Source organism: Trachypithecus francoisi, unplaced genomic scaffold (genome assembly GCF_009764315.1).
Source record: "Trachypithecus francoisi isolate TF-2019V2 unplaced genomic scaffold, Tfra_2.0 Lachesis_group4, whole genome shotgun sequence".
NCBI lineage: Eukaryota > Metazoa > Chordata > Mammalia > Primates > Cercopithecidae > Trachypithecus > Trachypithecus francoisi.
The window spans coordinates 95460136-95475048 of record NW_022681469.1 but is presented as its reverse complement, the minus strand read 5'-3'; the positions used below and the strand labels follow the sequence as shown (position 1 = coordinate 95475048).

Sequence of the window (14913 nt, the reverse complement as noted above, 5' to 3'; positions counted from 1 at the left end):
TGACCTAGCGCGCGTGCGCGCACACACACACACACACACACACACACACATACAGTTGAACTGAAGTTTCAGGAAACATTTACCCTTATAATTTATAACAGAATTTTTCTGTTTTTCTTACTGTATGCTCCAACTTAAAGCTCATGATATTTCATATTCCATTGCTTTAAAATGCTAATCACAACCCGCTAAACTGATAACATCTAATGGATTGTAACATACCATTTGAAACACAGTACTATGCATTCCTTAAGATTTTTTAGAAATACTGGATTTGGACTGTTGTGATACAGTCTAAGAACTGTAGGACCATGAAATATCTTTATATTGCTTTATATGTGCTATTCCAAAGATGCCTTTTCGCACATAACAAATATATATTGAACACCTATTTGTGCAAGGCCTCATACTAGAAACTTGAGGTGAACAATCTGATAATTCTTTTATATATTTTCTTAAGAATTGAAAGGGGCCGGGCGAGGTGGCTCAAGCCTGTAATCCCAGCACTTTGGGAGGTCGAGACGGGTGGATCACGAGGTCAGGAGATCGAGACCATCCTGGCTAACACGATGAAACCCCATCTCTACTAAAAAACACAAAAAATTAACCGGATGTGGTGGCGGGCGCCTGTAGTCCCAGCTACTTGGGAGGCTGAGGCAGGAGAATGGCATGAACCTGAGAGGCAAAGCTTGCAGTGAGCTGAGATCCGGCCACTGCACTCCAGCCTGGGCGACAGAGCGAGACTCCGTCTCAAAAAAAAGAAAAAGAAAAAGAAAAAACATAAAAAATTATTAAATATCTGGCCATGGTGACCCATGCTTGTAGATCGATGGAAGGACCAAATTTTTCCAACCTCTGTTCTAAAAATATAAGGTAGGCGGGGCGCGGTGGCTCAAGCCTGTAATCCCAGCACTTTGGGAGGCTGAGACGGGCAGATCACGAGGTCAGGAGATCGAGACCATCTTGGCTAACCCGGTGAAACCCCGTCTCTACTAAAAATACAAAAACTAGCCGGGCGAGGTGGCGGGCGCCTGTAGTCCCAGCTACTCAGGAGGCTGAGGCAGGAGAATGGCGTAAACCCGGGAGGCGGAGCTTGCAGTGAGCTGAGATCTGGCCACTGCACTCCAGTCCGGGCGACAGAGCGAGACTCCGCCTCAAAAAAAAAAAAAAAAAAAAACTGAAAATATAAGGTATTTTAAAACAACTTCAAAATAATATTTTCTATATTAAAATAAATGCTCTTTTTGCATAGAAACAATCACAAAAATGTGTCCTCTCCCCAAGCCTTGATATCACATCAACTGTATCACCCTCTCCCCTCCATAGACTCCTCAGAAATTCTGTTTCTTTGCCTGAATAATTAGTAAAGAAAGGGTGGGTGGGTGGGTGGATGAATCAAGCACCTAAGAAGATTAAGTTAAAAACAGTGATTTATTCAAATAGATAATGCTGCTAACCAACACTTAAAAGCAGTGTGAAGTTACATACACTTGCCCTACGAAGGACTCAATGGAGGTCCGAAACTCATCTGAAAAGATATGTGAAACATACTGATACTGGTAACATCTGAAGAACAATAATTTTTTTTAAATCTTCATGTCCTAACTTCCTTACTTAAATGCACAGTATTATTGATTCATTTAAGCCAAAAGCAACAAACTCAATCTGATTCAAGCAAAAATCTGACCACTACTCAATCTCCTCCCCACTCTCAAACAAAATTATGAATTAGCCATTGTACATTTTATTCCGTCTTCTCCCTATGCTGCAAAATGCTTCTAGCCTGCTGCTCTTGATATAAAACAAAGTCTGAGGATGAACACCTATTTTGGATTTTCTATGTCCTTATATATCGATACAAATGGAGATATTTCACCATTTTGTCTCCCCCATATGGGTATTAATCGTATTTTGTTATGTTACCTCCAACATCTAAAATAACAGTAACAGCATGAAGCAATAAAAAGAGTGTGAGTGTGAGTCTAATTTCCCCTCCCCACACTCTATTATAGACTTCCCACTTCTCTTTAGACTTGTCTCACACCTCGGGCTAAATCTTTTCTCTGCAACCAAAATGCTTAATAATTAAGTGAAAGATATACCAATGTGATATAGCCACACAATGGAGTAACTATGGAAGTTATTTACTTGCTGACTTAGAAAGAAATTCATCCTATATTGTACAAAAATGTATATTATTTTTAAAACATATGTATATATGCACAAAGCAAAAAAAGTATAGAATGGGTTTAGTAACTCATTAACAAATATTAATTGGGTACCTATTATGAGCTAGACACAGTTGTAAATACCCAGGTTACATAAATGAACAAAATGAAGTCCTTGCCTCTTTGGAGTTTATATTCTAAGAAACACGAGAGGAAACAAAATAATTAATATACCATTTAAAGTTGAGTATATCAGAACTACAAAGAAAAGTAAAATGGCTAAGCGTGCTGAGGCCTAGTATTTTAGGAAGGTGGTCAAAGATGACTTCCCTTAAGAAGTAACATTTGAATGAACACCTGAATGCTGTTTGGGAGGGAACCATGACATTATCTGTGGGTGAGAGTGGTGGCAGGTAGAGGAATATCATCTTTGAAGTTACTGAGGCAAAAGCATGCTTGGTATGTCCTAGGAAGGACAAGTCAGTATGACTGAACAGGAATTGGGAAGGAGGAGGGTGGTAAGAAATGAGGTCAGGAGGCATCCAGGGGCACATTAGGGCTTTGAAGGCCACAGTGGGAACTTTGGATTTTAAGTAGAAATGGGAAGTCACTAGAGAGTGTAGGGAGGGGAGATCAGATTCACATTTATCTACTAAAATATCAACAGTAGTTATCCCTGGGTAGAAAGATTTCAGACTTTTTCCCATTGTGTTTCTCTATATTCTCATTGTTTCTCCTGGTTTGTTGTTGTTGTTACCGTTTTGGGACAGGATCTTGCTCTATCGCCCAGGCTGGAGTGCAGTAGTGCAATCATGGCTCACTGCAGCCTCCACTTCCCAGGCTCAAGCAGTCCTCCTGCCTCAGCCCCTGAGTAGCTGAGACTACATGAGCAATACCAGTTCCCTAAACAAAAGTTCTTAAGAATCATTCAGGGCTTTTAATTATGGGAGAAAAATGGTTTCAATTAACTATATATTTTTTGGTCTGTTTCATTACATCATGCTCCCTTTTCAGGTAGATACTTCTATAAGAGAAAGGGGGAAAAATGGTAACTATACTAATAGCTACTCAGCTCAAAGTGTGTGGTTAAAAACAGAACATTGTTTACATTTAAGCCAAAACTGTGTGTGAGAGGTTCCTATGTAAGCTGCTAACACTTTGGGCTTCCAAGGCATAACTAAATGAGATGAGACAGATTTCTATAAATTCAAAATAAGTAATATGATCAATAAAAAAGCAGATTTGAGTCTCTGCAGTCTATGTAACTCCAGAGTCAAAATCATACGTGTTTCTTGAAAACTAATGAGACCTAAGTTATCTATCATTAACTACCTGAAATAATATTTAAATTACTTTTTAACTCATATATTTGCTTAAAGTAAACCCAAAGACACCCTGATACAAGTTTGCAAGTTTTTAGTACCTTTAGTGATGCCCTCTGTGCTAATGTCTAAATTAAGATTAACTGAAGATATAAATACTAAGGCTTGACTTCTTAAAATCAACAGTCTACTGTTGATTTGTAAATGTGGCTGCTACCCATTTCAGATTATCAGTTTACTGTTGATTTTTAAGAAGTCAAGCCTTAGTTCTCCAATCTCTCTCTGCACTCAGACTCTCCTACCCTAGGTACCAAATGAGAGGCACTATTGGGTAACCTTCAGTTTTTCTCTTTTGAAAAAGTTATCTGGAATTGAAACAAAACCAAAATTTTCTTAATATTCCTTTTAACTATTTATCATTTATTAAATGCACAACCAACATTAAAGAAAAAGGCCTGTAATATTTTGTAGGTAGAAATAATATATTTTATTTCATCCCTGAAAAAAAAAACCCAAAAACAAAAATGTCCACATCTAATAGGAGAGACTAAACAATTATTCCAAACTTCTACCTGGCAATGGCATATAATTAATTTCTTCACATAAGGGTAGAGAGTACAGAGAAGAGAACAGAGATTTGGAAATCTGTCTTTCATGAAACAATATTTCACATATTTATTTTAATAAAATATTATAATTATTGCTACTACATGTGGTAGCATATTATAATAATGAACAATACAATATCTAAACTAAATTCTACACAGTCTAAATCTAGAAGCTAGCTGCACTTAAGCAGTTATTATAGAGAATAAATACTATGAAATATAGGGCACCATGTGGCAATTAGATTTGCTACAAGGGAAATTTAAATAAAAGTATAATTTGTTTTATACCAGAATTACCCAAGATTAGGGTTCCCTGTACTATATACAGCTTTTTTCCTGAAAAGATAGTCAATCTTCATAGTTTATACTTTAAATGTTCTTAATTAAGTGGCCATTATATAAAATGAATATCTAATGTATCTGTTATACAAATTCAAAATTTCATAAAGGATACTCTTATATAATATAATGTTAACATTTTCCAAGCAATTTAATGCAGCACAAAAGTACCTTTATTATATACATCTGGCTAAAGTCCTCAAGAGTTCGTCTCCCAAATCCCTTCCTCCTGGACAAAAGCAAAATTAACCCAAATATAAAAATAATGTGCTTTCCTGATAGCATCACTCAAAGGGTTAAACTTTTAAAAGAACATTCATGTATGTGAAAAATCATGAATAATTTAGTTATTGTTACTCTCATCATAAAAATATCTTTTATTCTTCAGAATATAAGAAAAATTTAAGTATGAGATTAGAGTTTACAACTATTTTAATGCTATTATTAAATTGCCCCAATGTTTATGATAGGTAATGGACAGTGGCTGCTACCCATTTCAAGATGATACTCTTATAAGTGTAGTTTTTTAAAATACACAATAATTAACCTTCGGTTATTCTGAAGGATAGTGCAAATGAATACATTCTTTGGGTCATGATTTCAAAACATTACTTCCAACATTATATTTCCTTTCTCTGCTCATAATTGGAACAACAAAATATAGTACTAGAAATAAGCACATTTTCAAATAGCCTTAGTCTAACTAACAGTTACATCATTGAGAACAAATGACAGAATGATTAAATATTCTCCACTTGTCCAAAAAACATGTTATATACTTAAATAAATATGTTATAGAAATGAATCCATGTTTTCAGAGTTTTCATTTCAGCTTGATCTCAAACACAAAAGATTTATACAAAACTCACCTACCTGCTTATCACATCAACCAAATTACCAAATTCCCTTTAAGGACATAGTACAGCATTGAACAGACTTGCCTGAAAGCAAACAAATAACTTTAAAATTTTTATGTACAGAATTAGAGTTCCATTAATCCAGCATACTCCTTGAAAATGTGTAGAGCTTTTATTGTAAAGTATTACTCTGCCATAGGATATAAAGCTTTTCTGCCATAGGATAAAATCCACAGTGGATGGAGCAGCATAAAGTGATTTTCAACTGCTATCTGATACTGCCTGAGACATTCATTCTTTTATTTGTGGTTACTGGCACCAAATTCCCACTAGTACCATTGGTGGTGTTGGTTGCTGAGCCATTCACAACAATATAGTCAACTTTGTTCTCCAGCTTCACCAATCGTTGCAAAATGTCATCCAGAAGGACAGCAATTGTTCTTTTCAGATCCGCTAGGGGAAAAAATCAGAATAAAATAAACATTAATAGAGCTCTTAATTTTTGTGTTTTTACAGTTTGAAGGAAAGAGGTGGACAACTACTGGGTCATCTAGAGAAAATGTACTAGAGAGAATGCACTCATACTACAAATAGGAAAAGCCTATTTTTTTTTTAAGACAGTTTCCCTCTGTCACCCAGGCTGGAGTGCAGTGGCATGATCTCAGCTCACTGCAGCCTGCACCTCCTAGGTTCCAGTGATTCTCCTGCCTCAGCCTCCTGGGTAGCTGGGATTACAGGCTCCCGCCACCATGCCCAGCTAATTTTTGTATTTTTAGTGGAGATGGGGTTTTACCATGTTGGCCAGGCTGCTCTTGAACTCCTGACCTCAGGTGATCCGCACTCCTCAGCCTCCCAAAGTGCTAGGATTACAGGTGTGAGCCACTGATCCTGGCCCTAATTTTTAAATCAACAGCATCATTTACAAAGAGTTTTCCAAAAGGAATTTTGGAGTTGTAAATGTGGGGGAAACTCTCACTTTTCCAGTGCGATATAATAGATTTCAAAGTCTGGTTCAAAACGTTAGTCCTGCTGTGAGTAATTCATTTATCTTGAGTTTCTTAAGCAGTTTGTAAAAAATACCACAGACCTGTAATCCCAGCATTTTGGGAGGCCGAGGCGGACGGATCACAAGGTCAGGAGATCGAGACCATCCTGGCTAACATGGTGAAACCCCGTCTCTACTAAAAATATAAATAATTAGCCAGGCGTGGTCGCATGCGCCTGTGGTCCCAGCTACTTGGGAGGCTGAGGCAGGAGAATCCCTTGAACCTGGGAGGCACAGCTTGCAGCGAGCCAAGACTGCGCCACTGCACTCCAGCCTGGGCGACAGAGCGAGACTCCATCTCGAAAATATAAAAATAAAAAATAACACAGACTAAGCCGGTAAAGTTAAAAGCTAGCTAAGTAAGAGAGTCCATGAAATACAGAAATAGAGAACCTCTACAGGGGTGGAGTTGTGAGGGAGCCTAGGGTCCAGTGCAAATGCCAGGAACCTGTTCAGTGCAGTAGGACACTAGCAGCAGTTCTGACTTAAAGTTCCCACAGAAAAAAGGTGGGGAAGACAATATCTTCTAATCTCTTTGTAATGTTATGGAGTTTTAGTAAACTTTACTTGGCAAGAATAAAATTATGAGGCTTTTCTGCCTTAGAATTCTCTTTCTCAGGTTTCCCAAAATCATGTAGCATGTATTAGGTACTCAGTTAGTGACAAGGAATACTGTTATTTTTGTTGATCATGTACCAAAAAATCAGCCCACGCCCTAATTCAGGATCACCAGGAGAGAAATCATCTAACAACTGATAAATGTGCTGATGGTTCTATCAGAAAACCACAAGCAACAAAAGAGAAAATAAATTGAACTTCATCAACATTTAAAACTTTTGTGCATAAAAGGACATTAATCAAGAAAATGAAAAGACAACCTATAGAAGGGGAAAAAACATTTGCAAACCATATACATGATAAAGATCTACTATCCAGAATATATAAAGATCTCTTACAATTCATGAACAAAAAGATCAATCAAGTTTTAAAATGGACAAAGGACTTGAATAGACACTCTCAAAAGAAGATATGCTAATGGCCAATAAGTACATGAAAAGATGTTCAATATCACTGGCCACTATGGAAATATAAACCAAAACTCAATGAGATGCCATTTCACACTTACTAGGATAGCTGTCACCAAAGAAATGAAAAATAAGTGTTGGCAAGGATGCAGAGAAACTGAAACCCTCACACATTAGTGGTGGGAATATAAAATGGTGCAGATGCTGTAGAAGATAGTTTGTCAGTTCCTCAAAAACTTAAATATAAAATTGCCAGAATTCCACTCCTAGGTATACACTCAAAAAAAAAAAAAAAAAAAAATCAAAAGCAAGGACTCAGAGCTCACAGGGATACTTACACACCAATGTTCATTTCAGGTTTATTCACAACAGTCAAAAGGTAGAAACAAATCAAGTGTCCATCAACAGATAAACGGATAAACAAAATGTGGTATATATGTAAACACAATGGAATATTATTCAGTCAGAAAAAGGAATGACATTCTGATACATGCTATAACACAGATGAACCTTGAAAACGTTATGGTAAGTGAAATAAGCCAGACACAAAACATCACATATTGTACAATTCCACTTATATAGAATATGTAGAATAGGTATACGTATACAAACAGAAAGTAGACTACAGGTTATCAAGGACCAGGGGAAGGAATAAAGATTTACTGCTCAGATGTTACAGATTTCTTGTTTGGAGTGGTACAAGTTTTGGAAAGATACAGTAGTGATGGCTGCACAACACTGTGAATATAATGAATATTGATGAACTGCATATTTTAAAAACAATTTTTTTTTTTTTTTTGAGACAGAGTTAAACTCTTGTTGCCCAGGCTGGAGTGCAATGGCACGATCTTGGCTCATCACAACCTCCACCTCCCAGGTACAAGTGATTCTCCTGCCTCAGCCCCCCGAGCAGCTGGGATTACAGGCATGTGCCACCATGCCTGGCTAATTCTGTATTATTAGTAGAGGTGGGGTTTTCTCCATGTTGGTCAGGCTGGTCTCAAACTCCCAACCTCAGGTAAGCCACCCACCTCGGCCTCCCAAAGTGCTGGGATTACAGACGTGAGCCACTGTGCCCCGCCCCTGATTTTTTTTTTTTTTTTGAGACTGAGTCTCACTCTGTCACCCAGGCTGGAGTGCACTGGAGCAATTTCAGATCACTGCAACCTCCACCTCCCAGGTTCAAGTGATTCTCCTGTCTCAGCCTCCTGAGTAGCTGGGATTACAGACGTGCGCCACCATGGCCAGCTAATTTTTGTATTTTTAGTAGAGACAGGGTTTCACCATGTTGGCCAGGCTGGTCTTTGATCTCAAACTCCTGACTTCAGGTGATCCGCCCACCTCGGCCTCCCAAAGTGTTGGGATTACAGGCGTGAGCCACTGCAGCCAGCCTTAAAAATTATTTTAATGCAAATTTTATGTTATCAATATTTTACAACTGTTTAGAAGTGGGAAAAAAAGGTATCAGAAAGGAGTAGTACTACGATAGTGGTTGTGATAGAGGGTGATACAAAATACTTATAAAAATAGAAATGTAATATAAAGTGAGGGGGAAACTATTTGGAGCAAGTCTTATGCTAAAATGAGATTTACCAAGCAGTGCATCTCTTGCATCATTCATCATGAACACCTCAACATTCTAGTTTAAAGGGAATATACAAGAAAAACATTTACAAAAATCCTTCAGCAAGAAGTACCCAGGAATGAAATATCATGACATATACTTCTTTCAGATGGTACCAAAAAGAAATAAACATAGATATTTGTATATATAAAGAGGATTGGGCACGGTGGCTCACGCCTGTAATCCCAACACTTTGGGCAGCCGAGGCGGGGTGGATCACTTGAGGTCAGGCATTCGAGACCAGCCTGGACACCATGGCCAACACGGTAAAACCCCATCTCCACTAAAATACAAAAAACTTAGCCCAGGCGTGGTGGTATATGTCTGTAGTCCCAGCTACTCCAGAGGCTGAAGCAGAAGAACTACGTGAACCCAGGAGGTGGAGGTTGCAGTGAGCTGAGATCGCGCCACTGCACTCCAGCCTGGGCAACAGAGCAAGACTCCATCTCAAAAAAAGAAAAGAAAAAGCAGACATAAAAAAAAAAAATGTTAGCCAATTGTGAGCTTAGATGAAAGATATATGATGTTTACCATACAATTTTTAAATTTCTTCTGTAGAGTTGAAAAGTTTCAAAATAAAACATTGGGAGAGGGGACATTTATTTATTAATACCTTTCAATCAAGAGTTGCAATAGTATTTGGTAAACAGGAGATAATCATATTTTTTAAAACTCTTCAGCAGTTAAGACTAAATCATAAATCCTGGATCTCCTTTTCCATGGCAGTCACTCCTTTATAATACTAAAAGAAGTAGCAACCTAAAATGGGCAGGCAGGGGACAGGCTTAACACATTAATGAAACGAAGCTAAAGACCTTGGAGGTTTGACATTAAACTGAGGTGTGAGAATTATAAAGGTACAGTCTAATCACTTATTTCAGTCAGGGTTAGAAACTGGCAATTAAAGAAAAAGGATAAATGAGAAACAACTATATGATAACTTTACAATGTTCTAAATTATTATTAAATATAGAGCTTTTAAATTTTCTAAAATCGACTATTTTAATATTATAAAAAAAAGAGACGAAGAGATTATATCTACCTTCCTCCATGATATAAAATCACTTAGTTGAATTTGGAGTTCTTTCAAATACACCAAGTATCTTCCTTTCTCTACATTCACAATACAATTTTATGTTTACATGAGACGACATCTTTAAGGGAATTACATGCTTGTATTAATATTATATGTGCATCTATAATACTTTCCCCCATAAAGCTCCATCACTGAAGGTGCTAGCAGTAAGAACCCCTTCCCTATCTTAGACCTTGAACCCCTAAAAGCAACTTGGAAACAGAGATCCTGTCATATCTATCCTTTTAGGGTGCTTCATCACACAGTAGACACTCGACAAATGTTTGAAATGAACATTTGCTGAAGGTCTAATTCACATGTTTGGTAGGTAGCATCATCACTGAGATAGAAATGAAGGATCCAATTTAAAAAATAAACCACTTAAAGGTTGCTCTGTTTCTACTTTAACTTCCTTATTCTGGGAGAAGATCAAATAGTTTAAGAAGGGGGAAAAAATCACATAAAAACATAAACCTAGCCTGATTATTTCATAGCACACAAAAATCAAAAGAAGGGTATATGATGCTATTAAATATGCTAAAGATACTGGGTATAAAAAGATTCTAACTATGCTAAACATAATCAGTGATTGTAAGGCACAGCAGGAAGCCACTATCATCCCTTGAACTATGGAACAGAGGGAGAACGCAGTGATTTACCAGAGGCCAAGTCCAAGCTCACCTTGTGGAAAAACAGAACCAAAGCAGGTTGTCTGGCAGAAGGTAGCACTACAAAACAATCATGGGCTCTGCCAGAGACCCCACCTGAAGCAGAGGGGGGGCGGGGAAATACCTTCCCTTCTTCCTGCTTTCCAAATTCCTTCCATACCTCCCACTGGCTGAACCCAGGCAGAAGTCAGCTGATTTGGGAACTTGGAAAATGCCACCTACTGGAATCACTCACTCTTCCTTGAGAAATAGAACAGAGAAAGGGTAAGGAATAAATCTGAGGGCCACCAGCCACATGACTGGCACAAACATAAGCACACAGGCTCTTGCAGACCCCCTACTTATGTCATATGTCTCTTATCTTTTTTTTTTTGAGACAGGGTCCTGCTCTACCGCCCAGGCTGGAGTGCAATAGCACAATCATGGCTCACTGCGGCCTTGACCTCCTGGATTCAAGTGATTTCCTCCCACCTCAGCGCCCCCTCCCCACTCCCTGCCGAATAGCTGGGACTACAGGCACACACCACCATGCTGGGTTAATTTTTGTAGAGATAGGGTTTCATCATGTTGCCTGGGCGATTCTCGAACTTCTGGGCTCGAGCAATCCATCCACCTCAGCCTCCCAAAGTGCTGGGACTACAGGCGTGAGCCACCAGGCCTGGCCGTACTTTACCTTTTTATACCTAAATATTGTTTTCTGGTTTGTACTCTTAATGTCAGCTGCCTCAAATCTATTTAGTAGAGAGGCAGGTCTAAATAGATAAACCTGTATGTACACACAAAAGGAATAAAACTGTTGTAAAATGCAAAATGACACAGAAGTGTTTAATATACATCGTACAAGTCAAAAACTTTTCCTTATTAATATTTTTCAAATTCAAATCAATACTTTGCCACCACTAAATATTAGCTTAATGGTGCGAGCAAGAAAATTTAGAAATCACTTCTTTTCTTTTTTCGGATACAGGGTCTCACTGTCTCTGCCCAGGCTGGAGTGCTGTGGTGCAATCTCGGCTCATTGCAGCCTCAACCTCTGGGCTCAGGAGGTCCTCCCACCTCAGTCTACCAAGTAGCTGGGATTACAGATGCCCACCACCACACTCAGCTAATTTTCTGTAGAGACAAGATTTTGCCATGTTGCCAGGCTGGTATCAAAGTCCTGAGCTCAAGTGATCCTCCCTCCTTGGCCTCCCAAAGTGCTAGGATTACAGGTATGAGTCACCACGCCCAGCCAGAAGTTGCTTCTTGGTTATCAAAGTGAGTTACCCAGTGTAAAGTTTTATTATGAAGCTACTAGCAGTAAAGAAAGAATGCTTTCTTTACTTTGTATTTCAAAGAAATACAAACTAAATATCATAGCAAAGAGAACACTGTTAGGTAAAAGTGCTTTCAAAGACTTCATTAATTCTATGATTAAGTGTACATTCATTGTTTAATCTTTTGTATTTTTAATATAGCTACCTTCTCCCACTGGGTGCTTAATAAATTATGTCACTCAACAATTAATTTATTACTTCTCTTCTTAAGATTGCAAGGCAGGGCCGGGCACAGTGGCTCACGCCTGTAATCCCAGCACTTTGGGAGACCAAGGCAGGCAGATCACCTGAGGTTGGGAGTTTGAGATCAGTCTGACCAACATGGAGAAACCCTGTCCCTACTAAAAATACAAAATTAGCTGAGTGTGGTGACCCATGCCTGTAATCCCAGCTACTCAGGATGCTAAGGCAGAAGAATCACTTGAACCCCGGAGGTGGAGGTTGTAGTGAGCCGAGATTGCGCCATTGTACTCCAGCCTGGGCAACAAGAGCGAAACTCTGTCTCAAAAAAAAAAAAAGATTGGCCGGGCGCGGTGGCTCAAGGCTGTAATCCCAGCACTTTGGGAGGCCGAGGCAGGCGGATCACAAGGTCAGGAGATCGAGACCATCCTGGCTAACACAGTGAAACCCCGTCTCTACTAAAAAATACAAAAAACTAGCCGGGCGAGGTGGTGGGCGCCTGTAGTCCCAGCTACTCGGGAGGCTGAGGCAGGAGAATGGCGTGAACCTGGGAGGCGGAGCTTGCGGTGAGCTGAAATCTAGCCACTGCACTCCAGCCTGGGCGACAGAGCGAGACTCCGTCTCAAAAAAAAAAAAAAAAGGCTGGGCGCGGTGGCTCAAGCCTGTAATCCCAGCACTTTGGGAGGCCGAGACGGGCGGATCACGAGGTCAGGAGATTGAGACCATCCTGGCTAACACGGTGAAACCCCGTCTCTACTAAAAATACAAAAACTAGCCAGGCGAGGTGGCGGCGCCTGTAGTCCCAGCTACTCGGGAGGCTGAGGCAGGAGAATGGCGTAAACCCGGGAGGCGGAGCTTGCAGTCAGCTGAGATCCGGCCACTGCACTCCAGTGCGGGCGACAGAGCAAGACTCCGCCTCAAAAAAAAAAAAAAAAAAAAAAAAGATTGCAAGGCAGTTTAGATCACATGAGTGAACTAAGATAAGTTCTCATCAAACATTAAATACAAATACCTTAGTTCCTAAAATAAGCCCAATTTTTCCTAAGAAATGCTAGATAATGGCTTTGCCTAAATGATACAAATCACCATAAAGAGACTATGCTGTTTTGTTTTGTTTTGTTTTGTTTTGAGACGGAGTCTCTGTCACCCAGGCTGGAGTGCAGTGGCCGGATCTCGGCTCACTGCAAGCTCCGCCTCCCGGGTTTACGCCATACTCCTGCCTCAGCCTCCCGAGTAGCTGGGACTATAGGCGCCCGCCACCTCACCTGGCTAGTTTTTTGTATTTTTTAGTATAGACGGGGTTTCACCGTGTTAGCCAGGATGGTCTCGATCTCCTGACCTCGTGATCCGTCCGTCTCGGCCTCCCAAAGTGCTGGGATTACAGCCTTGAGACACCGCGCCCGGCCAACAGACCATGCTTTAAATAGCTACATAAAAATCATATCTAATAGGAATTCTGAGATTGACTTTCCTTTAACATATCTGGAATACAAGGACCATGCATTTTACAGATTTGGCTTCGGGTTTTTTCCTTAATTGTTAAATTAACTTTTTGTTTTGAGATAACTGTAGATTTACAAAGAGTTGTAAGAAATAATGAATACAAAAATTCCAATGCCCCTTGCCCAGTTTTCCTACAATGGTAACATCTTGCAAAACTGTATACAAAATCACAACAAGAATGCTGACATTGATAAGAGTTAAGATGCAGAATATTTCTATCACCACTAGGATCCCTATGTTGCCCTTTTACAGTAAAACCCATTTCCCTCCCATTAATCTGTTTATTTGGTATATGGTATTACAATGATTGATCTTCAAATACTGAACAGCTTTGCATCTTTGGAATAAATACCACTTTGTGGCTGGACGTGATGGCTCATACCTGTAATCCCAGCACTTTGGAAGGCCAAGGCGGGCGGATCACTTGAGGTCGGGTGTTCAAGACCAGCTTGGCCAACATGGTGAAACCCTGTCTTTACTAAAAATACAAAAATTAGCCGGGCATGGTGGCAGGCACCTGTAATCCAAGCTACTTGGAAGACTGAGGTGGGAGAATTGCTTGAACCTGGGAGGCAGAGGTTTCACTGAGCTGAGATCACACCACTGCAGTCCACCCTGGGCAACAGAGTGAAACTCCATCTCAAAAAAAAAAAAAAAAAAACTTGGTGTTTAATTCTTTTTATATGCTGCTGAATTGTTTGCTAATATTTTCTTAAGAATGTTCACATCTATATTCGGGGGAATTTTGATCTGTAGTTTTTATTTTTTTATGCTGTATTTGCCTACTTGGGTGTAAAGACAAACTAGCTTTATAAAATGAACTAGGAATTGCTCCTCCTTCTATTTTCTGGAAAAGACTGCATAAAATTACGCTAATTCTTCTTTACATTGCAGAGAGAATTCTCCAGCAAAATCATCTGAGCCTAGAGATTTTTTTATGGTGGGGGGGGGAACTTTTAAATTACAAATTAAGTTTCTTCTTTTTTTTTTTCTTTTTGAGATAGGGTCTCCGCCTGTCACCCAGGCTGGAGTGCAGTGGCTCCATCTCTGCTCACTGCAACCTCTGCCTCTCAGGTTCAAGCAATTCTCCTGCCTCAGCCTCCTGAGTAGCTGGGATTACAGGTGCGCAACACAACGCTCGACTAATTTTTTTTGTTTTTAGTAGAGATGGGGTTTCGGCATG

General features: G+C 39.5%; 1 protein-coding gene across 8 annotated transcripts in view; it reads right to left on the bottom strand.

Moving 5' to 3' along the window:
* Nucleotides 1-1412: 1412 nt before the first annotated feature.
* Nucleotides 1413-14913, bottom strand: part of CCDC126 (coiled-coil domain containing 126) — a 45416-nt gene continuing 31915 nt past the window's right edge. For 6 of the 8 annotated variants that reach the window (XR_004432816.1, XR_004432818.1, XR_004432817.1 and 3 more), the window contains one exon: nt 1413-5747. Coding sequence is in view for 3 of the 8 variants with exons in the window: in XM_033192746.1 (XP_033048637.1) it covers nt 5563-5747 (185 nt within the window). In the remaining 5 variants the exon portion in view is untranslated. The remainder of the gene's footprint in view (nt 5748-14913) is intronic. The other 2 variants (XM_033192748.1, XM_033192749.1) reach the window with 2 other exon arrangements.